The 26,099-nt window shown below is 42.0% G+C and overlaps 2 protein-coding genes across 3 annotated transcripts; both read left to right on the top strand.

The window, feature by feature from the left end:
- pdik1l (PDLIM1 interacting kinase 1 like) lies at positions 1 to 13,268 on the top strand. 2 transcript variants are annotated; one of them, XM_083926156.1, is made up of 4 exons: positions 84 to 107; positions 3,847 to 3,924; positions 5,331 to 5,626; positions 10,412 to 13,268. In XM_083926156.1, exons 3-4 carry the CDS (start codon positions 5,342 to 5,344, stop codon positions 11,150 to 11,152), a joined length of 1,026 nt encoding a protein of 341 aa, XP_083782282.1. In that variant the 5' UTR covers positions 84 to 107; positions 3,847 to 3,924; positions 5,331 to 5,341; the 3' UTR covers positions 11,153 to 13,268. The 2 variants fall into 2 exon arrangements, with proteins under 2 accessions (XP_083782281.1, XP_083782282.1); XM_083926155.1 differs by lacking the exon at positions 3,847 to 3,924 and having other exon boundaries at positions 1 to 107.
- A 3,518-nt stretch (positions 13,269 to 16,786) lies between these two features.
- On the top strand, positions 16,787 to 23,298 carry LOC310955916 (replication protein A 32 kDa subunit-A-like; the record flags this gene model as incomplete). Its single annotated transcript, XM_083925997.1, has 8 exons — positions 16,787 to 16,799; positions 16,898 to 16,950; positions 17,042 to 17,137; positions 20,163 to 20,276; positions 20,382 to 20,453; positions 20,553 to 20,660; positions 22,027 to 22,131; positions 23,199 to 23,298. The coding sequence occupies 7 exons, from the start codon at positions 16,787 to 16,789 to the stop codon at positions 22,090 to 22,092; spliced, it is 522 nt and encodes a 173-aa protein (XP_083782123.1). The 3' UTR covers positions 22,093 to 22,131; positions 23,199 to 23,298.
- Between the last annotated feature and the right edge of the window lie 2,801 nt (positions 23,299 to 26,099).

The raw sequence follows: 26,099 nt of genomic DNA on the forward strand, positions 1-26,099 counted from the left end.
AAAACCCTCCTCGGTTCGACTGTGCGCGAGCGGAACGTGTGTGGCGGTAATGGCTGCCAGCGAGAGTGAGGAAGACAACAAATGAACCCCTGAGGAACGAGTCAAAGGTAGGACTGAAAAGATGACAACCTGCCGCGTAACACCCCCCAGCCTCCTCTACGTTTACACTAGCGTCTACGCCACTTGTCTCCTTGGCTCGCAGGTGTGTTGTGAGGAATCTGGTTGAATTCTTGATGGCAGGCGCACACACACACACACACACACACACACACACACACACTGGACAATAAACTGTCAATAGCCAGTACTTACCATGCATGCCTCCTCCGTGCCCTCACGTTAGTGTAATTTCAGAGCCCGGGACTTGTTTTCGGGTTGAATTGCATGTGTGCCTCTAGCTTCTACGTGTCGACTATGATGGCGAGAGCTGGACTCTTTGTTAGCTGGTGTTAACGTGATTAGCTCACGTTAGCTCACCGACAACATCGTTATCTGACGGTGCTCGGGCCACAGAGCTGTTAGCATGTTAGCCAATCAGCCAAGTGGGTGTCAATTGAGCCCGTTAGCACGCCGGCTATCAGTCTGTCAACGAGGCAGCCTTTCGCTTCCGACTTTCTGGAGCCGTTTCCCATCACCTAATGCGGCAGTGTCAAGAAAATTAAAAAAAGAAGTTTTGGGATCTGTCCACTGAATATCCTTACACAGGCAGGTGTCGGAGTGAGTTTGAACTCTCATGGCTAGTTGTCAAGGCGTTTCGAGTATGCTAATGTCAGACTAGTCATTTCAGTTTGGTTGCAATGCTATTTATTTTGCCTGTGCTTTTAGTTTCTTAACTGGATTAATGAGGACCAAGTCGTCATTAATTAAACCAGTAGACCCAGCAGGTAAACTGTCAATATGACACACGTGTCCTTGAAACGGCCAAACCAACACACATGTAGTTGTTTGGGGTGTTATTACTGTTATAACAGTTAATTGAAGTTGTCCATTTATAAATTAACAGCAACTATTGATACTATGTTCTAATGCTGTAACAATCACTCCATTAATTAATAAGTCAATCAACAGAAAATGAAATCAGTTCAGGCATTTATAAAGCATAAGCTCTCTAACTCATAGGTTTCCTGCTTGTCAAATGAGACACATGCTGCTATTCTCTGTATTATACAATTGCAAGTTGAATGTCTCCGGACTGTTTGTTGGGACAAAACCACCACTTTAAACTTCATCATTAAAATATTTTCACTGACTATGAAAATAATCGGCCTTAAATTAAAAACACCTGACCTCCATTTCTTTCAAATGTATTCTTACTCTTTAAAAGGTACATAAAACTTGTTTCCCCATATATGCTGAGACTCACTATGTCCTGAAAGCACAATGAGACAGACAATTGTGAAATAATTAAAATAAAACATAGTATTTTAGTGTACCGTTGAGCTGTACAATGGGTTTGTCCAGCTGGTCGACTGGTGGGTGGGGCTTGGTTTTGTTTCAACTTGTTTCGTCACAAACTTCCATTTTACTGCTCAACATTACACTAAAACATGTTTCTGAAAACACTGAGATATAGACAATACAGTAACAGAATATTGATTCATATTTGATCAGCTTTGCCTGTTTTCATAGTTTGATCTGAGTTCAAAACAGCATTGACACGGCGTCAGAGACTCCTGCGCTGCGTGGTTGTTTTTGTTCGGGAGTGGTGGAAACTGGCAGATGCCATTAGGAGCAGAGAGAGAGGATTCTTCGATCAGACGGGATCAGAAGGCGGAGCTACATGACATGGCTCTTACACAGATTGTGTCTGTCTCATTGTGCTGAAAGGATGCAGTGACAGTTTCACTGAAGAATATTTTTTTACAGAAAGTTACCAACTTAAGCTTTAAGTATCTTTATAAATCATTTGAAAAAACTTCATACATACCTTTTATTATCAGTCTCAGCACTAATGCTATTTTCTGGTCTGGCTGGTTGATCAGGATTATGTAATGACACAATCATGATCAGTGTTTCCCACAGACCAGGTAGCAATGTGTGGTGCAGGGCCGTACAGATAACTCTTTTTGCGGGGCACCTGGTCTGGATTTGGGGGCTCAGACAGACACCGTTGCCTCTTCTTTGGCTTTATTTTTGTATTTGTTTGGGTGGTCTTTAACCAGGTCAGGTACCTGATAAAAAGAGGAAAAAAAATAATACTGCAGCTGGACCAGAAACGCTATGACTTAACACAATTTCATTAGACTGACCAGTAGGAATGTGCGGATACACTGACTGAACTCGCCATTTGATTTGATTCACGAGTTCACAATGACATAATTTTAACCAAAACTGATAAAATCTACAAAATATATGGGCAACTCTCTTCTGAGGCATTCCTGAAATGATTTGCGTAAAAACTTGCTCTGCACCGCTGCTTGCCTGTGTCACAGACAATTTGGCAGGAAATCAGTGGAAGTTACACAACTTCTTTAATTTCCAAAAGAAAGAGAGAGATTCATGCCACTCATCAGCCTTCTATCGAGTGAAAAAGCACCTTTAATATGCAAATTGACCACAGAGTAGAAGATGGATATCCTATTTGCAAAAGCATGCCTTTTAAATCAGACCAAAGGGTCCAACACTTAGGGCGCACGCACACTTGGCCCAGCTGATCCATGCTGCACGCTTTAGCTTGATTGTCCCCCCCTCATTTCTCGAGGTCCAGGCCGCTTGCACTCACATTACTTGAAATGATCGGGGCCTTGGCTTGATTGTTTCTTAATTATACACTGGAGATCAAAATTAGAGAACAAATTATTAATACTTGTTATTTTGAAATAGTGTTACTTTTTACCATCCAGAATGTGATAGAATATCAGCTGTGGCTACACCACTGCTGTACTAGCATTTTTTTTTTTTTAATAACCAGGACACTATTTTGTAAAAAATACAGTGTGCAAAATCACGAAACAGTAACCACTGTGTCTGAAGAGAAGATTTCAAGGTATTTCCAGAGAATCGCCAAGGGGACTTAGATCTGGACTATCTCTAATTTTGATCTCCAGTGTACGTCATCACCCTGCAGATTTTTTGTTGTTGTCCAACTGCTTTTTAAAATTTTATCTGATCAACACTAAAGTAAACACTCCACCTCCGCATCAGAACACCGCAAACCCTTCGGTGGCATCTTTTGAAATGTCAGTTGCGGCGGAACAGTTGCATAGAAATAGTCTAAGGACCACTGTCAATGCTCGTGCTAGAACACGTGCGCATGCTCGTGCTCTCATTTGCAATCGTACTTTACTAAAGCCCACCTCTCTCAACCGGGCCTAGGCCTACACTTTAGCCGTGATCCGTGTACCAATGGTAAGTGTGAGGCAAGGCAAGGTTAAAAACAACAACAACTAGACTGCTTTGTGTATGTGTGTGTGTGTGTGTCTGTCTTTCTTATACTATTACCCCCAGCCTGTAGGTCCACTGGAAAGTCGTGTCTAGCAACCACAATATACAGAAAACGTAACAAGAAAGCATGACCCCTAGGGCTGTGTAAACAAACCAGCGTTTGTACGGGTGCTGGATATCCTTGAAAATTCTTGAAATTTAGTGTGGTGTATTCAAGGTTTGAAAAGTGCTTGGATCTTGAATAAAGTGCTTGAATTGTGTTTAACAAAGAGCGAGTGCCGAGTGCAACTTCAGGGGCCGCCTTTTTGCCCAAACCTGCCCCACACACACCGCAGTGACAACCATTTCCTCCGAGCTTCCTCTGAATGTGCCTTATCTGGCCTGTTTAGCTTCAACAACACATTTATTTAAGTTTTGTTCAACTTCATGATAAGTTGTTCTCTGTCCATGGCATCCAAATAGAAACCAAGTAGTGTGCTGAGAGTGAAAGGCGGGGAGACCAGCCACACCACAGCCAGCAGAGGCAACAGGGAACTTCAGGTAGCTGTTTAACTGTCCATTGTATTGGCACGTTGGCATAATTGCACAAACTGATTCAAATCTGTTCAGAAAGGCTCTTTGGTCTAAATGCTCTGTTATATTTTTCTCTTTTAAGGCTATATTTTTACATAGGGAAATACTTTGGTTGCACTGTTCAGTAACGTGCAAAACAATTTAGAATAGATATAGCAAAACTGATAAAATTGTGATATGATATTTTCGTCATATCGCCCACCCCTAGTAAGCACTGTAAGAAGATGGTGCCATCTGCACTGTGATGCAAACACATGGGCCCCCCTCTTTTTTTTTAACAGCTGACTAAAAGTTACAGGTACAGTGTCGGCACATAAGTGGTCATTCAACCGTACAAGTTTTGGAGAACGGTTGGGTCTGCCTGGGTCTACCAGCTGACCGACAGAAATTTACTTAACTTAAAAAATAGTTTTCATGTTTGCTCCATGTGAAGAAATCAACGGTGTTCAACTGATCTATTGACATATTCCCACCCAATGCAGCGAGTGAGGGAAGCCTGTAGTGACACGGTCACACACAGACTGAGCTGATCAGTCAGTGTAGATACGGTTAAAATGTTGAAAACTCATATACAGCGGAAAAAAACGCGGGTGTGGGTCAGGATATTTAATCATATGTCTGTTCTGTGAGATGAGCAAGTGGCAGTCGTCACAACACGTCTAAACAAGCTCTCTGTGTGGACCATAGACTGTACGTTGACAGGCGGGGATGGGTGGGCATGCTTTACGGGAGCAAGTGCAGTACACCGCAGCTAACGCAAGCACTGTGCAAAGACACCTGCAGCACCACCACAGTATTCTGCTAAAGTCAACTGCACCTGTAAAGAAAATACTGAATGTTAAAAATGGTGTTAAAATCGATAGTGTATTGACTCGTGAGCTGAGTTGTCTTGTCACAACCATAGCAATTAGAGCTAGTGCTGATCAAGTTCAGACAACTGAGCCTGATGAAGTTCTCTAGCTATAACTGATGTATGGGGGGTCTGAACTCGCTGAAGTGCAGCTTCATTGCCCAATTGCCCTTTTTATGAACGGCCAAACACTTTTCATCTAAACTCAATGCCTACATTTCCATGACACAGATCTGGATTAAAACGAGTGTCCCTTTTTAAAAAATGATGCATCATTAAGCTCTCCCGCTTTCTGGCCACACATAACATTTGCCCCTCTAGTGGTAAGGGTCTAATAATAAATGGTGTGTAATCTTAATTCAGCCACTAACAATTTGTTTTCTGCTGTCTAGAAGCATTACACTACTTTACATAAGTGACTTTACACTTGATAGCCCAAGTCTTCAGTCAACCAGTTATCCAGTATGAGATACCATTAAAAGTAGAATCAATAGAAAACTAACCCCATGTTCTTTGTCCCCAGTGAGGACTAGGATGGTAAGCAGCCAGCCGAAGTACGAGCTGATCCAGGAGGTGGGGCGTGGCAGTTACGGTGTGGTCTATGAGGCAGTAGTGAAGCGCACACGGGCCCGTGTGGCGGTGAAGAAGATTCGCTGCCACTCTCCAGAGAATGTGGAGCTGGCACTGCGGGAGTTCTGGGCCCTGAGCAGCATCCAAAGCCAGCACCCAAACGTCATCCACCTGGAGGAGTGTATCCTGCAGCGGGACCAGCTGGCCCAGAGGATGAACCATGGCTCCAGCTCCCCGCTCTATCTGGAGGTGAGGAGACAGACCTCAGTGGAACAGGGTTGGGGGGCAGTAGGCTGTAGTATAACAGTAAACCTGCATTGTTGTGGCATTGATGTTGAATGGTAAAGATGGTACACTTAAGCTTTAAAATAATGTTGTGCAGCTTTTCTCACAGGAGTTTGTGAGACTGTGGCGGCTGGACTGCTTGAAGAACATATTGTACATTTTTAAAGCCAAATGCAGTAATCTGATGCATGTTGAGAGCACAATTAAGAGATTAGGTTAATGAAGAGATGCAGCTGGGAATGTTCCCATCTGTGTGTGAGTGCACAGGGAGGGGTTTGCTGAAACAAAGGCGCAAGGCACAGCAGTTTTTTTGGTACATTATGAAACTGTGGCGGGACAAACTAAAGCTACGCTACAGTCTAGGTCAGGGGTTGGCAATTCTGATCCTGGAGAGCCACTGTCCTGCGTGTTTTAGGTTTCTCCCTACCATAACACACCTGAGTCTAACAATAATCAAACTGTGACAAGCATCAGCTGCTTGATAACGAACAAATCATTAGAGTCAGGTGTGTTAGAGCAGAGAGAAACCTAAAACATGCAGGACAGTGGCTGACACTGCCCGCCCCTGGTATAGGTAATTAATGGGAAACACTGGTTGTTATTGCCACCCAGCATTCAGGCTATAACTGGATCTTGATTACTTAATTTATGAGGCCAGAAAAAATACTGAATGTTTGATGCGTTTTGTTATCTTTGAGTGATACATAACATTTTGCAAAGTTAATGTGTTGATGATAATTTCTTTCTGCTGCAAGTACCCTAAAGCACGGGGCACGGTACGGATGGACAGTGTGAGTGCGCCCTCAGCTGGGGCAGCCCTACAGCACTGTCTTAGCACTGTCAGTGAAAGTATTTTCCTTATGTAAAACTTTATTAATCTACGCTGTGTGTGATTGTAAATACATGTTTCAGCAGAGGTTTTGGAATCTTAGAAGATCATTTATTTTGTATATACATGAATCAATTTCTTTTGCTATGATTCATATCCAGTTGACAATACAACTTCTGCACCAGTTAAGACACAGTGGATTGGAGATTTATAATTTAGTTTAACACATATTTGTTACCTTCCTGCTATGCTGTTGGACCTTGTCATGTGTTAACTCCATCTGAAGTAAGAGGTCATGGTGACCTGATCAGTGCCCAACATATAATTCTTATCAAATCTACAATAACTTGTCCTAATGAGGCAAAAGGAATGTTGTCTGCCAGATGTGCACATATTTAGCAATTGGCATCATTGTTTCATATTGTGCTTGAGTTCAGTGGAAAAATAAAATCACATTTTACGACTTCAGATTTGAGTTATGCTCATTTTGACTCAGTTGTCTACTAATTGGGTAAGCTAATAGTGCTAACCAGCCACTGCAGCATTGACTAGCTAACGCTAGGCTATGAAGAAAGTACACCACCCACTAGCTTCCAACTGATTTCGTTTGTATGGCGTGATGATGTTTGTAGTCTTATTTAGCCACCTAGTTAGCAACTGCCTTGTACAAGCTTAACATTTCACGAGTGGGGTAGTTTATGTTGTTGTACAAAATGTGAAAATCTCTAAGCCTGTGTTAACTACAGACTTTATTTAGATATGGGAAACGTGGCAGTACAAACAAAAACCACATTCCTTCGACTTCAAATGAATGGAACAGTGAAATCTGTTGCATGGGATCAGCTGTTCTCATTATGTGCCTTATACAGTTGCCCTACGTAATACTGTTGCTTGCTTACAGCTCTGCCAATAGCAGATCTAGTTAATATCTGTAGACTGAATCTTTGTTGTTTCAGAGTAAGTAGACAACAGCCAGCAGAGGAATCCAGCTCGCCCCACTGTAACGTGCCATTTTAGCAGACGTTTGCCACACATTGCTCTGTCTTAAAATAGACCCACACTATAATGGTTTGTAATGAATTGAAGCCTGTTTTGAATTACAAAGTGTTCTCCTCAAACATAAGAAAGATAATAAGAGGGCTGTTTGTTTTTCCCCATACACCGCCACATTTTGTTGACATTTTTCTGTGGCGATGTAGACCTAATAGGTTAAACATAAATGTCAGTCATTTTTACAGTAATGCAAAGTGATCAGTCATCAGCCGCAAGCTAGCTGTTTGTTGTGTAACTCGTATTATAGTTCTTTGTGTAGAAGCTTACAATTATGGAGACAGAAAATGGCAGAAATATTGGCACTTGGAACAATAAATAAGCAGTTGTACCCTGCTTGATATTCCTTTGCGTGTGTGCTGCTGATGTGCATTAGCAGAAGAACTGGACGTTTCTAGTTGGACCTGTGTTGTCTCTGTCCCCACGTTAACATGAACGTATTATCAGGTTGAGGGTGGGGGCGGGGGCCTCCCCTCCCCTACCCAGTCAACCTGTCTGTAGCCTGTCATGTCGCAGTGCCTCCCTGCTGTCTGACAGCGGGCACACAGGCTCTCTGCCGGTACCTGATTATAGTCTCTCAGCGGCACGCGGGGCTATTGTCACACTGTTCATTCTGTTTTCTGCAGCGCTGGCGTTGGACACTTTCCCAGAATCCCTTTATTCCAGCTCTTTTTTTATTGCTCTGTAATGTTCCAGTACGTGCTTACAGAAGAACAAATGATAATGGGGCAGAATTATCTGACCGCACCAACTGTGGGATAATTTGCATCCATTCTTTTAGGGTAGCGGATTCTTTGGCTACTGACATGTCAAACAATTTGCAGCCATTTGTTTACAACAGGGGTTCCACTAGGAATTGTCTACTACACACATTCAGAGCATTTGTTTACAGGAAAACCAAGCAGTTTCGTTAAACGCCTTAATGTGTGGCGGAGCCAGCCTTCAACCAACAGTTAATCTACTTCAACAGATATTTTAACTTCTGTCACTGCTTACAAACCCCAATTCACATGAAGTTCGGACGTCATGTAAAACCTAAAATATCTTCAAATATCCACTAATTTTGAATTTGATGCCTGCAACACATTCTAAAAAAGCTGGGACAGACATGTTTACCACTGTGTTACATCACCTTTCTTTTTAACAACACTCAATAAGTGTTTGGGAACTGAGGACACTAATTGTTGAAGCCTTGTGGGTGGAATTCATTCCCATTCTTTCTTGATGTCCGTCTTCAGTTTCTTAACAGTCTGGAGTCTCTGCAGACAGGTCGGTCTGGTACCTGCACTCTTTTATTATGAAGTCACACTGCTGTAACACGTACAGAATGTGTCCTGGCTTTGTCCTCCTGAAATAAGCAGGGACGTTCCTCAAAAAGACGTTGCTTGGATGGAAGCATATGTTGCTCCTAAACCTGTATGTACCTTTCAGCTTTAATGGTGTTAGCCATGCGCTAACATGCCCCATACCATCACAGAGGCTGGCTTTTGAACCTTGCACTGATAACAATCTGGATGGTCCTATTCCTCTTTGGCCCGGACGAAATGACATCCATGATTTCTTAAAACAATTGTAAATGTGGACTCGTCCCCTCCTTGATTGTGAACGACTGAGTCTTTCTGTGATGCTCCTTTTTATACCCAATCATGACACTCACCTGTTTCCAATGAACCTGTTCACCTGTGGAATGATCCAAACAGGTGTTTTTGGAGCATTCCTTAACTTTCCCAGTCTTTTGTTTCCTCTGTCCCAGCTTTGTTTGAACGTGTTGCAGGCATCACATGAAAAAAATTAGTGAATATTTGCAAAGAAACCCAAGTTTATCAGTTTGAACATTAAATATCTTGTTTTTGTAGTGTATTTAATAAAATAGGTTAAAAGGATTTTGCAAATCATTGTATTGTTTTTCTTCCTGTTTTACCCAATGTCCCAACTTCATTGGAATTGGGGTTGGTACCGATCAACTGAGACGTTAATCATTTCCAGTGCACACACTCTCAGCTTTCTCTGGCACTTTGTCTTCAACTGAAATTTCAAATGCATCTGTCTCTTACTTGTTAAGTGACAAATTGAACTGTGTTCGTCTCTTACTAACTTTGTCATGTTAATAAGTGAATATTTGAAACATATAAAACATGTCCCACATAGTCGGTGTGGATTAATAGATTTCATCAAACTGAAGCGTCGGTTCTGTTTGACAGACGTCAAATGCGCTTTTTCCAAATCAGAATATCAATATATATTTTTAAGAATAACTGTTATTTATATTCAAATCAACAATTCATATATACAAAGAGTAGGCTATATATATTTTTCAGAATCTAAAAAGAACATTTAAAATTGTGATTCAATCCATAAACATTAGAGACGCAGCAACATCCCGGAGAATTGCCTCTCTTAATCTTAATTTAATGTGAGATGGATGAAACGTCACAGGTTTGTGGCCCGCTGTCAGAAAGGGAGATTAAATGAACTCACTTCCTGCAGTAGGCATAAAAGATGAGTGGCCTTTCACACTGCTTTGATTTAAAAAATGGCCCATAAAGTAAGGTGGGAGCAACGTGTTATGAATACAAAGCCAGAGCAACCTTGCTTGTTTAGTTGTGAGTGACATTTTGTCCTCTTCACACTGAAAGGGGTTTCCTACAGTATCAATCATCATGTAAGCTAGAGCAGACCTAAGTGATGCCAATCAACTAGGTTCTGCTTGTTGCAGCTTTGTCTGTTGTTTGTCTGTGGTTTGGGGTAATGCTTCGCTTTGTTTTTATTTCCTGTAAATACAGATGTCAGACAACTCGCCCGGTGGCTTACTTCTGGCTGTGGAGTGGTGTCATGTTGACTCTGTTTTTCCTTTTTGCTTTCTTCTGCAGCTGGTGGAGACATCTCTGAAAGGCGAGATCACATTTGACCCGTGCTGTGCCTACTACTTGTGGTTTGTCATGGACTTCTGTGATGGGGGCGACATGAATGCCTACCTGCTGTCCCGCAAGCCCAGCCGCAAGACCAACACCAGCTTCATGCTGCAGTTGGGCAGTGCCCTGGCCTTCCTGCACCGCAACCAGATCATACACCGCGACCTCAAACCGGACAACATCCTCATCTCCCAGGCCTGCACGCCTGCCGGTTCGTCTGAGCCCACCCTTAAAGTGGCCGACTTCGGCCTGAGCAAGGTCTGCTCCACCTCTGGGCTCAACCCTGAGGAGCCGGCCAGCGTCAACAAGTGCTTCCTCTCAACAGCATGCGGAACAGACTTCTACATGGCCCCGGAGGTCTGGGAGGGCCACTACACGGCCAAAGCAGACATCTTCGCCTTGGGAGTGATTATCTGGGCCATGGTAGAGCGCATCACCTTCGTGGATGTGGAGACTCAGAAGGAGCTGCTGGGGAGCTATGTGCAGCAGGGCTCAGAGATTGTACCCTTAGGGGAGGCCCTGTTAGAGAACCCAAAGATGGAGTTGCTGATCCCGGCCAGGAAAAAGAGCATGAACAGCCACATGAAGCAGCTGATCAGGGAGATGCTGTCGGCCAACCCTCAGGAACGGCCCGACGCCTTTGAACTGGAGCTCAGGCTGGTCCGTATCGCCTGCAGAGAGCTGGACTGGGACACGTGATGGACAAGCAAACAGCACCACACACTCAGCCGGTCAAGCACATGTACACATCTCATCAGCTACTGTCAACCCAGACCACATCACAGGGTTAACATGGTTTATTTAACTAGGGAACAATAAGTAGAATAGTCATTGTTTGTACCATGGCTTAACTTTATCCACTGCCCAAGCAAATGCAGTCATCTAGCTCTGTCTTTGTGTTGGAGGGGAGAGGTGTGACACCCACCGCTGCTGCTGCTGCCGCCGCCGCCGCTGCTGCTGCTGCTCCAAATTGCAGCTTAGTCTCAGGCTAACCACATCACAGCTTCCACTTCCTCCTTACAGCATCACTCAAGCGTGCTGGAAGAGCAAAATGACCCCAAAAAGTCCTAGATTCAATTAGAATAAATAGTGAAAGTGACCGTGAGACAGTTTGTCCACAAATACCATCTTGGACTCGGTGCTAATTTCTACTAAATGCAATATGAGACATTATCCTGTGATCATTACAGTGTAGATTTTTCCAAAGGGACAATATTAAAACACAATCACCTCAACGTGTGGAATGTTTGAAGGCTTCGACAGAACCTGACTCTCAAATTGATTTCAGCCGGTTACATGACCACCAGCATTAATATTTCCATCAAGATTGGATTCTGTTTCAAATGCTCAGGTAATAAAAACATACAGTGTGATGGTATATGTAGACAAACATCTATCAGAGTCAGTTTTGCTCCGTAGACTTGGAGAGGTAAAATACCAAACTTTGGGGCTTGAAGACTTTTTTTTGTTGTCTTTCAGCAGGCTGCTTCGCTGGTGGTGTGGGTGGAGGACATTTTATCAGTTAGTGACCAGCCAGCAGGTGTTTGTGGTTGGTGTTTTTCTCGTTCTGCCCATTACAGACTTTAAGATAAGGAGACTGGTCCCAGACAGCCCTAACCAGTATACCAGAATGTATAATGATCAGGACAGGTCACCTTTATTGATATAGAGCCTTAAACACAAAACTCTTTTTAATTATAAAGCACTTCACACAGTTGATGAGGGAGAGAGCCGAAATGATAATACTGGTTTATTACAACTGTTTTCATTTGATCCTGTATTTATTTTATATGACCCCTCACTAAGCCCACCTATTAAGTTACTGTTGCTGTGCCTGTTAAGTTAAATATTTGAATATGGCATGAATGCGGTGGCAGATTGACCACTCAGAATCTATGGTCATTTTTTAAACATTTGATCCTTGATTTTTAGACAGAAACAACCATAATATCTAATAAATATGAACTCTTGAGTTGGTTGAAAACTCTATCTCCAACTGACTTTTTAATGTTTCCTTTGCTTACTCAGTTTTTCTGTGTATTGAGGGAATATAATCAATATTTCCTGTGCACTCATTTCAGTTTAGGCTCCAGATAAAGTGGTTCAGCTACAGGTTTTGTGCCAGAAAAGTTCTGGGGCCCAGCGGCCAAGTGTCTTTGTTTGGGTCTCTTACCTATTATTACCTCTTACCCTTATGGAAATTTCTTCCTTCACGCCCGTCAACAAGATGTTGTAAGTGTCCTCAAGCCCTCACAGTCAAGATTTGTTGGTTGAGGGGAAAGAATGAGAATAGCTGGTCTACCTTAAAGGTCAGTCCACCTTAAGTGTGTCTGGGCCAAAGTTGTCACTAACTTCAGGGCAAACACCCTTCACTCTAATCAGCAGATGGCAGCAAGACAAAACATCTTTAAAAATGCATTTAAAAACAAAGTTTCCATCCATTTGATGCTTAGACTCGGTTGGCCCTGAGGTTGCAAAGTACTGGTGGAAAACCCTGATGTAATCCTTTGGCTTGTTTACAACCTGTGTTTCTCGCCCAATTATTATAGCCGATAGAAATAGTGTGAACATAAAACCAAAGCTGTAATAAACCAGAATTATCCTTCTTATCAAGAAAATCCGAACAACTGAGCACACTACAATAAATCGGGCTGGCCTACGTTCAACAGACTTTGTGGAGTGTTTCCCCCACATGTGGCAAACAAATCTACTCTTGACAGAAATTCTTACGTTGCCTGAACATAGATTTAATTATCTGAAGAGTGAGCTGCTTGTATTACAGAGCAGTGACATGGATATTCACATCCGAGTCCATTAAGACCTGAATGGGTTTAAAAAAAAGGGGGGGGGGGATTCAGTGAATGTCACTGAAAGCACTTTTATTTAGTTTACATTTATTCCACATAACTACCTACTGCATTATACTATGGAGCAGCTCTGTGAGGCTGCAGTCAGTGTGATAACTGCTTTGGTATTTGTTTACCGGGCGAACACAATGTCAACCAACAGTCTACTTATGCATGTAGTGCCTCTCACCTTCAGGGAAGAAGTGAGAGAAGACACCAGCACACAATCCTCCATGAGCCAGAGGATCTGTCCTTTTTTTTTTTTGGGATACATAATGCTGTTGTGTTTAACTTGATCTCCTCTCACTGTGTCACTGCTCTTCGTTTTCCTTTGGCTCTGGATCTTAGAGTAATCCCTTTCTCCATGCTTCCGACAGGCTAATTCTAAGCCTATTAAGTTGTTGCGGCACTTGGCAGAGGATCATTCTCGGGACCCCTTTTGCCTTTCAGGTCACACATAATTTGTGCACTTTTTACAAATTTTACAGGAACCTGTAAAACCAAACGATCCCAGCTTCTTTGCTCTCAAACTGGTGCGGAATAACATTTTCTTTGACTCCATCTGCTAGATGGCCTTCGATTCTCCCATTAGCTGTAATAGTTTAATTTCCTGTCACGATGCCATCGAGATTTGCCTTATTTCCGAAATTCACCGTTTTTCTTCTTGACACGAGAGTGGCCTCATCGAGCTTGCACTCAAACACAGAATTGGCAGAAGTCGTGCTACATATGCACCCTGTTTCACTGACCCGTGATGCTTTGGTATGGAGAGCAATACCGCAAATCAGTATTAAAACCTGTCTTTACTGCAGGACATTCATGCTGCTTTGGACAATGTTGCTCTGCTTCAAGAATGTGGTGTTTGTGGTTTTCTGTTAACAAGCAGCAAAGTTTGGAATCAAAGTAGGTCACCCATATCCTCAGAGCTCTGAGCAGATGAAGATGGGTAGAGTCATTTCCGGCTGAGTTTTTCCTTTAACCTTTCTAGACGGGGGGGGCAGTTGGCTTCCTGTGAGACTTGAGACAATTGCCAAACGAATGCTTGGTCTGGGGTATTGTGAGATTTCACCCTTTGATTTGTGTTAAATTCCTTTGCACTTGTGTAAATACTGTATAGGATCAATGGGGGGTGGGGGGGTCAACAAGGTTGATGTACATTTGACTGGATGTGCTCTGTTTTTAAGAGCCTCACTTGTTTGACATGTAAAAAATTGCTGTGATGGATTAAATTTTACTTCAGCTCTTAATTCAGCTCGAGTTCACTTCAGTCATGGAAAAGATGTGATATTTCCAGGTTAATACTGTCGGTGTGTTAATGATAGTGTATGTTTTTCATCTGCCTATTGTTTGTGATTTTGTGTAAGCGAAGCTGGTATACAAAGTGGGTCAACTCAAATTGTCTTCTTTGTCTGGCACCGGGCTGTTTGGAAATGGAACTGTCTTTTCTGGAATTCTGGGACATCAATCAAACCTCACCACTTTACCAGCTCCGATCCAGGACCACCACTCAACGCACCACCATACTGCTTTGCTTTCTCCCGGAACTCAGACGTTTCAGTCACTGAGTTGTTGAAAATAAGAACTCTGTGCACGTTTGGAAATCTTTTCAGCGACCAGTTGGACACAACTACAGTAGGCAGGTTCAAATTTGTCTAGAATATGATAGAAATCAAAGAGGTTGCACAGTTTCTTTTTGGCTCACTTGAATACTGCACAGCAGTAGAGTGCCCAGTGGATAGAAGTTACATAAAGAAAACAAGCTTTGTCCCATTTTCATACTATATACTAACATCAATTTTATTTGTGCATTGAATTCTGCAAGATTCTTGTCACTTCGAGTTGATTTTTCAATACCGTAAATGAAGTACTGTGTTTTTGGACTATAAGTCACACTCTTTTTTTCATGATTTGGCTGGTCCTGCAACTTAAACTCAGGTGCAACTTGTATATTAAAATATATAATTTCACATGTTCGCTAAAAAGGTAATCGAGCCGCAGAAAGAAAGTTTGGAGTGAGCGAGAAACTTGGGACTGGCGAAATGCGGAGGTTACTCTAACTGCAATGAAGAAAATAAAGAAAGCTAATCGCGGGCTAAAAAGCCAAATGGCCACAGCTCGAGGAACAAGTTCACAAATGGGTGCTTGAACGACGTGCTGCCGGGAGAGGCTTGTCAACGGTGCAGTTACGTCTCCATGCCCAGGTAGTTGCCGAGGCGATGAATATGAATGACTTTGCGGGGGGACCTTCTTGGTGTTACTGCACAGACCCAAAGAATGCAACTTATAGTCCAGTGCGACTGCATTTTTTTAGCTGGTGCGACTTATAGTTGGGAAAAACGCTAAATTGATTTTTAGATTGTGCACTGCACTGTAGTATAATGGCACAGTACACATTGTACGCAAGTATGCAGTGTGGAATTGAGACAGAACTTACTCTTAAGGCACTGACACACCAACCCGAAATCAAAGAACTAGTAGCGGAGGACGACTGTTGCGCCACCTGATTCTCATCAAAAAAAAGTTGCACTTGAACACACCACAAAGACTACAGCCAATGGGCAACTAACACGTACGGTCTGCGCCTGTGTGAGGGGAAATCAGCGGTGATAGTCTGTATCCGTCATTCAGGAAGGGAAGCGGGAAGACCGACAGGACGGATTTATAATGCTAGTTAGAACATTAACAACCTGATGTTAGAAGAACAAATTATATTTACGGTGCGTGAGCGAGCAATAACACAAACAATTGGGAACTGTTTCTGCTAAAAAAAAAAAAAAAAAGAAAATCTTCACTGAATCTTACCTGATAACTTTGCTTTCTATCCAACTACCTCTTGATTTAAGCCGTTTGCATTCCATCTTCTGTTTCTGTTCTCATTTTCTGACACTGCCGATCAGTGATTTCTCTCGCTGTAATGCCGATTCAACATCCTCCCGTAAAGAATTTTATGAGCCGCTCAGCGACTGAAATATCTAAGTTCCAGGAGATGCAGATGTAGGACTGTGATACCTAATGAGTCCTAAACAGTTTCCTGTGTCATACTATGTCAAATAACTGTTCCGAAACGCAGCCAGGCAAATTTCTTTTCTCACACTTTTGTATGAACAATTTTTGCTCTTTTGTCATTGTAAAATATTTTGAAGAGATTAAATGAAGTTTATCAAAAGTGGTTTGAACACCTGCCAATCACTGTTGAATTGATTTTTAATAAAAATTGATTCAAACAACTGAATTTCTTTAAAGAAATGGGGCATGCAAATTGCTTCTTGGTCGTTTCCTCCTCAGCCCATTGTCTTTGGTCCTGAACTGCACCACAGGTAATTGCTCTAATTCAGTTCACCTGATGGCCTGGATCTCCCAGTGCTTCCAGTCTGACTGTTGTTTGTGCTGGATCCTGATGGTCCTGAAGTCTCCAGTTCTTGCTCCAAGGTTACTGAAGAATATCTGTAGCTGCCCATACAAATCTTACATTTGAAGATATTTTGTCATGTGGAACCAAGGTAAGTTATCAAATATCAAAATCCTCCCAAATAATAATAAAAACAAAACCTTCCTCTTTTTTGACTCCATTTGATTAGCATTTTTTGCTTTTACACAGCATGCAGTCAGTCCTTTGGTGGGACGAGTATCTGCAAAGCAGTGACATCAAAGGTGTGCTTATCTTCTGTCAGTTAACTGAAATACTATGTAAGGATCTGAAGAAAGCAGACTAATGCATTCCTTCCCCCCGATCTCGCTTCAGAGTCTTCAGATTTTGCCCTGCACAGTGTCTCAGCTGCTGTCTGCCTCTAAAGCCTGCAAGGATAGCTTTGCAATCTGTGACTGTGAACTCAAGCAGGTATGAGTAGCAACACAACACCCCTAAAATCTAAAGAGGATTTCACTCTCTATGAATGCACATCAGTCACATGACAAGTTTATTAACACACACCAAAGAGTTGTATCTTTACTTGGACTTGAGGCTTTTCACTTGAAAAGATTGTGACTCTGTAAGGTACAACAACAGTGATTTGGGCCAAATGCTAACATGTTCACTGTGAGTGCTAACATGCTAATGTTTAGAAGGTATGTTTACCATTAGCATAGCACCACAGCATTGCTATAGCACTTTGAATTACCTTGTTGTTGAAAGGTGCTACACAAATAAACTTGCCTTGCCTTACGACTTTAGTCATCTTAACTAGCATGCTAACATTTGTTAATTCCCACTAAACTCAAAGAACGGCTGAGACTGATGGGCGTGTTCTTAGTTTTCAAAGAATTGGACAGGTTTAAGTGTTGGTGGTGCCAATTATAAAGGGGAATTCGGCACTGAAAAAAAAAAAAAATAACAGACCGGGGAACATGGGACCCTTTCTGAGAACAGTGGGGTTTGAAAAGGGTCCGCTGTTCCCCGGTCACATACAAAGCGGGGAACATAGGTATGCTCCCATTATAAAATCAGGTGGATGACCAATGAATTTAATTCATCCTCAAGGGACCTTCATAGTGATCCATCAAATGGTTATGAAGATATTTCACTCAAAACCAAAAACATCATGGTGGCATTCGATGAACAGTCTGAGGATCATCAAGGTCATGATGATCCGGTAGCCTACATCTTCACACAGTATATATGTACAAAATGCTTATTCCTGTAGTAGATGTTAAGCTAGGTCACTGAATAAGTGAAAACTTTGACCTGCCGGTGCTAGAGGAAAGTCAGGAGATCGGCAATGTTTTGTTTTTTTGATGGACCTTGAATATCTCTTGTGAATCTCATGATAATCCATCCAGTAGTGGATGAGAGATTTGAGTCCGGACCAGAATGGTAGACTGACTGACATTACCATGCTTACAGCCACGGTGGCTTTAAGATAGTTTAAAAAGGTGCAGCGTGTTTATCACTTCTCATCTCCCCTTCTTTTAAATCAATCTGACAGCAGATAATCATGTTGTGCAGTCAGGAAGGAAATGTATGTTTGTCAGTGCACACCAGCAGACATTTGACTTTGAAAATTAACTTTGAAGACCCCACGGATGGGATGTCCTTTAAAGTGTTCTTGGATATTCAGATCAAGTGATATGATGGAAAGCTTTAGAACACCTACTAAAGGGATCTTGTTCTTGTTGTTTTCAAGGTCAAGAATGAACCTGAATAATTATGTGTTATAGGAATCGAGAGACAAAGTGTAAGACTTTGACAGGACTTGGGACTTTACTCAAGACTTAAACTCCAAGACTTGAGGCTTAATTGACCCCAGGCTCATATTCCGTTGGTGATTCTGGGCCCAAGCATCTACCTCACCCATTAGGTTATACACTGCACAGCATACCTCACATTGCAAACAAAGATGATCCACCCACTGCAGTCTTTGTCAGTCAAAAGCTACAGCTTCAACGTGATTGGCTAACCTCGGATGCATCGTGGCAGATTAAGGGCGCACTCGCACTTGGCCCAGATGATCCAAGTCGTGCTTTAGTCAAGTCAAGTCAAGTCAGTTTTATTGTCAAAAATTGCAATATGCATGACATACAAAATGCAAAAAATTAAATTACAGTCCTCTCAGACCCAGTGCAATCGGCATATTAATAATTAAAAATAAAAATAGACTAAAGAATTAACAATTTTTTTTTATATATACAACATAATAAAAATAATAAAAATATTCACATTAACTGACCACAGAAGTAATCTGAGTAAAAAATGTAAAGTGGCAGTGGATTGTAAAGTGACAAGTGAAAATGACAGAGGTTTAGCGCTCTTCCCCTGCGGTCCAGGCCAGCTTGCAATCACATTACTTGTAATGATCCGTGCCTCGGCTCGATTTCTTCTTGCTTATACATCATCACCCCTCAGAGTTTTTCCAACTGTTTCTAAGTATATTCATCTCCACCTCCGCATCAGACCACCGCGGACCCTTTGAACCAGACGTATATAAATAGTCTCAGGTCCACCATCATGGTCGCTGTTAGGGAGTATTTCATGTCCCTTTTGCGTAGTTAATGGTCAGTCCCTCTTTGTTATAGTGGGCAGCTATAATAGCAGGACTTTCTGTCAGATTACTTCTGTGGTCAGTTAATCTGCGCTAGACTATCGGAGGAACGCGCCAAGGCCATGGTCTCTCTTGGCGTCTTCAGTCTCATTATTTGGCAGGTTGCAGACACAGCTGTAGAGTTAGATGATAACACTCACCGTCACTGGGTAACACTTTGCATTTCCTAGCTGGTTTGAATCATGTTTATGCACTATAGCCAATTGTGTGTTGACACATCTCCCCTTCACTGTCTCGGTCTACCTTTTCTGGTAAGAATCTTAGCTTTGCTCTCTTGAGTCTTAGAACTGAGGAGGCTTCACATACTACTGTGTTGATGACTCTTCTGTTTTCCTCGATCAAGTATAAATAAACTTCTTCAGCATAAGACATATAGGACCCTGTTTCTTAGTCTTCTTTTCCGGCATCACAACAAATTCCTTCCTAACAGTCGTACATGTGCATCCGTGCTTTACTAAAGCCCACCTCTGTCAACCCGGCCGCGGCTAGGAAGTGTGCCGTGCCTGTGCACAGAACAGTTGTACTCGCACTGGTCAAACAAACTAGACTTTAGCTGTCATCCATGCTTGGGCACAGTAAGAATGGACAGTGGAAGTGTGCCCTAATTCACAAAGTACATGGCTGCAAGGAGTAACACTTACCGCGTAAAGAAGTAATGTCAAAGGTGAGTGAATTTTTCATATTCGGTAGCTTTGCGAGGCATCTGTGTTGCCCTGTTCACTTGCTGAATCAAAGAATATCCTAAATTGTCAAATTCTCGAATGGAGTTTGGTCTGAGGATAACCTCATGTGTTGAGTTTTATTTGCTTGTGCTTCCTCTCGCTGCAGGTGTCTGTAGTGGGCATCGTTAGAGGATTCGCTCCCTTGGTGACATATGTCCAGTACTCTGTGGATGACATGACTGGCCCACCTCTAAATGTGAAGCAGTGGGTTAACACAGAGGCCAGTAGCATCAACATCCTCTGTTACTGCATCTAGAAAACAAATAAGCGCTGCGAACTGCACACTTTTTGCTAAATAATAAGGCTCAAATTCTGTTTCCCACAGGACTGTTCTCCAATGTCACTTGCTTCTCCCGGAACATATGTGAAGGTTACTGGAAGTCTACGCAATTTCAGTGTACGTAAGACGAGCAAAAGGTTGATGATGGGCTTTAAGTGCAAGCGGGCATTGATTTTGTGATTTTCTTTGACTCCTTCCTTTTTCATGTTGCATTAGGGTCAAAGGTCATTGTTGGCAATGAACCTTCGTCCTATCACGGACCTCAATGAGATCACATCCCACATGTTGGAAGTGGTACAAACCCATATGCATCTCTTTGGAAAGGTACACAGGCTTTAGGAAGGTTTCGACCAGAATCAAAATTCTAACAAAAATCTTTAGTTTGGCCATTTTATACCAAACAACTGGTAAGGTTTTTTATGATTTATTTATTGATCACAATTCAGACTGTCAGATACAAAATTTTCCACTACATAGGATGCATACCTGTACGATGGCCCTGAGGGCTCAACACACTGTAATTAAGAAAACATACAAATAGACACAAGACACACCTTTACCAGTTTGACAACACAGGCAGAGCTTTTTGAAAAAAGCATTGAAAGAAGCTCTTAACAGAAACTGTTTACGCTTAAATCCATCCTGAACTATTTTTACATATGAACGGAACACAGTCTCTTGCCTTTCTTTGAGTTTGTCTGATTTTGGTGACAGTCTTTAGTGACACAAGTTCCTGAATCTCCTCGTCTCTCCAGTTAGACATTTTGGTTGCCGTCTTTGCTAGCCGACGCATAAAATAATAGTCATAAAGACTCCCCATTCATCTCCAAGGATACACCGGAGAATGAGCGGCTGTATTCACACATGGGCTTACTCAGAGATTACCCGGTCTTTATGCTAGAGAGAAGGCAGTGTAAACTCTCCGGGCCGACTGAATCAGTTGTTTGAGTTCACACATACAGCCCCGCCAGTTGATGTCTAGATTAGGGGTTCCCAAACGGTTTCAACACGAGGGCCAAAAAAAGATAGTTGGTGTCTCCCAGGGACCCAAACTTACAAAAATACATCATGAATTCATGTGTATAAGAGTGATGGATCACAGAAGTCCCACTCAGCAGTACTTCAGCCACAGAGCGTGAACACGTTTTTTAGGTCAAGGTTTGCTAAAAAAAAGAGACGGAAAGGCGTGTAAACAGCCCCACACACAGCGTCTGAGCTGAACACACCAGCGTAGCAAAAAATAACTCCTTTTAATTAGGAAAATAAATTCACATATAATATTGTTATTCTTTTTACGTTGCTGATTGGGGACCCAGTAAGAATGGATCTCGACCCTTACTTTGGGAAAGACTGGTCTAGATAATGTCAGGTTTGCAGTGTATGTGTTAAAGACCTGCGTGTACATCTGTAGTGTACAGGCATTTTTTTCTAAAAGCTGCGCATGTCTTCAAATTAATGTTTTTGGGTGTCCTCAAGTTAGTGAAGATGTTTCTTTATTTGTTGTGTTGTGTTTATTCACACTGTGTTGAGCTCTCTGGGCCACTGAACACAGTTAGAAAGTTGCATGTAAATGACTTGAGGTGCAGGTATTTAGTAAATGGCACTGACTTTATTCTCTTCTCTGTAATGCCTGTAATACTTAAAAAAACATATTTTGTATTTTTCTCTGTCCATTATGTTGTTTATGCAGGCATTTGATGTCAATATGAATACCACTGCTGCCTTGCTGCCTGGAAGTGGTGTTGGACATCCTTAAGGCATCTTACCAAAGGCTTTGTCCACCATCCAGGGACAGGTAGGTGGGTTTAAAGGGTCAGTTCGCCCCTATATGTTGTCTTAATTACCCCCAAATCTCTACAGCAGAGGTTGATAAAGTAAGCACGATCCCTCTGCTATAATGGTGACATTTAAGGGAATTATTCCAGATTAAAATAAACCAGAATTTTCCTTTATAATGAGAAGGCTGTATGCTGTTGTATCAATGACGTAAAAAAAAATGGTTTTGTACGCAGAAATGAAAAGAAAATGTTACAACATGAAAAGTCTATAGATCATTTGTAATTGGTTGCTTGTTCTAACATCATTTTCATGTTCTAATAGACAATACATTTTTGTGTTATGGGGCCAAAAGTTATTGCGGCCATCATGACAAATGAATAATTGCTCAGTTAAGTGGTCACAGTTTTCCTTTTGTGGAGCTGACTGTAAATGATCACATTACATTTGAAATAACATTACAATATTTACATATTAATGCCATTCTGCGAATAACTACAAGTGTATAGTATTTAAAATTGCATTTGGCAGACTCCCCAGTAATATCTTTCCAGGAACTGTCCTCGCTGTGGACGGTTTCATAATGGTCCAGGATGAAGACAGTCCACAGTGAGGTTATTCTCAGTAACCATGACAGCTGTGGCTCAGGGGTAGAGTGGGTCGCCCTCTATTCGAGAGAGCGGGTCTCCTACTCCTCCGCATGTCGAAGTGTCCTTGGGCAAGACACTGAAGTCCTGTGCTGCGCATGAATGTGTGTGAATGTGGTTTGAATGATTAGATTAGATGATGGGCATCAGGGTAAATGGATGAATGGGACAAGTAGTGTAAAAAGCTCTTTGAGTAGTTGATGCAATATTTGTCCAAGTCCATTGTCTCTTGAAAGTGAAATGCCAGATGACGTCACCGCAGGGCTGCAAAGTAATTTCTTGCTTCCTGTGTAAGGTGTTGGATGTAATCAGGAGATTCTGTGAAATTGGCATCGGTTTCAATGAACTGAAGAAACAGCTGGACAACCTCAGTATGAGAGACGTTAGGTACCTCTAGGCCTTCATATCTCAACTAGCGTGTCCTCTGACTTCCTCACAGGGTTCTCCTGCTGTACTCTGGGTAACCGCCTCCACACACAGAGACCGTGCGGCCGACCAGTCACTGACACGACCCAAGACGACAGTTAACTCCTCATTACGCTGAAGAAGGGAGAGGGCTCTGTGGGAACAGATGCACCGGAGTGAAAACTCTGGTCCTCCAGTCTCTTTGATAGAGGGACACCAGGAAAAAATGGGAAAATGGAAATCACTGCAGCTGGCAAAGTTATTGTGATCATTAAAAAAGTTATCATGCGATTCATTGATTTATTGCTTATTGCGAAAGGCCTACCCATATGTCTGTCTGTGTTTTCCTCAGTTTCCCAGGATCCAAGGTAGGAAACAAGTGGGCAAAGGTGGCACAACATGAATTTAAACAGTTATGACTGTGAAAACGTAACATAGAAGACCTTAGCCCAACCCACATATCCTTATCACATTACATTGACAACGACAAAACGCGGCGTACAATTGTCGGTTCGGGAATTTTTATTTTACATTTTTACTTTCTTAAGGGGCCGATACCTGAATGCATATTTGTAAATCATTATCGTCATAGGACAAACAACACGCAGCTCTGGTTTCTATTTGTTTTTTCTCATTCCTTCAAGTTTGTACCTCCTTGAGTCCTTTCCTCGCCTCCTCCCTTGTCTTAGTCCCTCCCACCTGGGATTGACAACAGTCATTAAACAATATGAGACATCACTGTTTCAGAGCCGTCATGTTTACATGTTTTGTCTATTCTAGCTGTGTCATGCCTCATATGTCAAAGGTATCGTGAAAACAAGGGTACATTTTAGACTTTGCGACTGTCAAGATGGTGCGCTGAGATTGATTTCAGGGTCACAGGCCGGAGGACAGCCAAGAGAGGAGACGAGGGGCATTTATTTAGTTCTTCCTTGTCTCCTCTCTCCCCTCACAGAAGTCTTTTCGGCACCTGTTATTTATTAAAGGGACCTTTGTCGTGCGTAAACGGCATTAGATTCTAGTTCCCTTCTCTTTGAGTATAGCTGGGTGTGCCAAATCTGCCTCAGGAATCTATTTAATGTTAATTAATGGCAAATTCTGAGGTGAATATGATATACATTAGAATCACATTGTCACATTTTAGTTTAGGGACAGTGAGACAGAAACATAATGATCTACTGTTAAATTTGGATGTTGCCTGTCAACTGAAGATATAAGAACGCACCTATGAAAAAGAGCCTTGAAAATATGACCTCAGAAAAAAAGTGTTCATGTGACTCAACTTACCCCAGGCTAGGGCTATGGCCATTTTATTGTTCACGTTTTAATGCAAGCATATTAAAAAAACGTGCCTCTTCAAAATCATTTAATAATAAACTTACATGAGCTTATATGAGGAGCTGGTACCTGGGGCCAGTAGGTAAGTCTTTAAAACACTCTTTTAATAAATTCTTGGTTCGCTAAATAAGTTGTTGTTGCTTTGTTTTCTGTGTAGGGACTCTTCTCATGCTGCTGCAGAGGTTTGCTGTTATTTTCAGCAGTATTAGCGGTTAAAGCAGACGATTTAATGCCTTCGCCGTACTGCCCCGAGCTAATCACTGTTAGCCACGTCCGGCTGTTAGTGGCTGTTAGCGACTCTACCGGATTTCTCTGTTAATAGTTCCTACATTAAAAATACTGTCTCAATGGCTTTTTTGATGTATATATGTATGCTGAAAAAGACAAAGGGATGATTTTGCGCTGGAATTACACTTTAATAATGGCTAATTTTCTGAATATGAAATAAGTTTCTCTTCAGACCTGTACTGAGAAAACTGAGCTGATGTAGGTCATGAAAATGAGCTGTAAACAGAATTGGGCACAAACAGTCTGAACAGTAAGCCATTACATCACTGACATTATGGCAACCAGGTTTACCACTGGTAGAAAAGAGCCAATTTAAAGATGCTTGCAGGGATGATTTACTGTATATGAAGACTAATGGGATACTTGTAGACCAGCAAAGTCTTCCTTAATAATGTGAACCATATTGGCAGCTGTGGATCATTCTCCATTTAATTTCCATCAAAGATGACAGGAGTTACAGTCACATTGTGAAACATGTTGTGACTGATCATGCAGGTTTTGCAGCATTGTTGGCAGGGCTGCCTACACGCCACAGTGCACACTGCACCCAGTCTTAAAGATTTATGATGATATTAAAACCTGAATTCTAATTCATTTGGATAAGAGGTTAATGTATTGTAGATATGTATTTTTTATATTAATTAAAATATGGGAAACAAAGCTGCTGTGTGTGTGTGTGTGTGTGTGTGTGTGTGTGTGTGTGTGTGTGTGTGTGTGTGTGTGTGTGTGTGTGTGTGTGTGTGTGTGTGTGTGTGTGTGTGTGTGTGTGTGTGTGTGTGTGTGTGTGTGTGTGTGTGTGTGTGTGTGTGTGTGTGTGTGTGTGTGTGTGTGTGTGTGTGTGTGTGAGAGTGAGAGAGAGAGAGAGAGAGAGAGAGAGAAATGAAATCAAAGTGAATCTGATAATGAAAACATGGCCTGGCTGCCTGTGCCGAATGAGTCCAGGCAGCCTTGTTTTAATGTACATCATGTGGTTTTCTGCCACTGAGAGATTTATTTGATGACCTTGTGTAGCATCATGGGAGTTGTCATCCTTATTGTCAACCACCACTGTCGTGAAAATCTATGTGATGCTCACGAACCATGTATTAAAGTTCACGTCAGGTTAACATTTATTCACATCATGCGATTCTAATGAAATGACGTGAGTTGATTAACCAGCCAGATCAGCCCCAGGAGTCTTGATGAAATAGTTTGACATTATCCACTCAAGACAGTATTTTCCTACATTTGCTAACTAGCATTTCGTCATATCCAAGTATCCTTTTGCAACCCCCAAATTCCTCAAAACTCAAGGAAAATTCCTTGACAG

This window comes from Echiichthys vipera, assembly GCF_963691815.1.
Source record: "Echiichthys vipera genome assembly, chromosome: 13".
Taxonomy (NCBI): Eukaryota; Metazoa; Chordata; class Actinopteri; order Perciformes; family Trachinidae; genus Echiichthys; species Echiichthys vipera.

Bases quoted from the DNA above. Each gene is read 5' to 3' on its own strand.
- pdik1l (XM_083926155.1), top strand. From the start codon at position 5,342: ATGGTAAGCAGCCAGCCGAAGTACGAGCTGATCCAGGAGGTGGGGCGT. The intron at 5,627-10,411 runs GTGAGGAGACAG...TTTCTTCTGCAG, and splicing joins GCTCCCCGCTCTATCTGGAG to CTGGTGGAGACATCTCTGAA.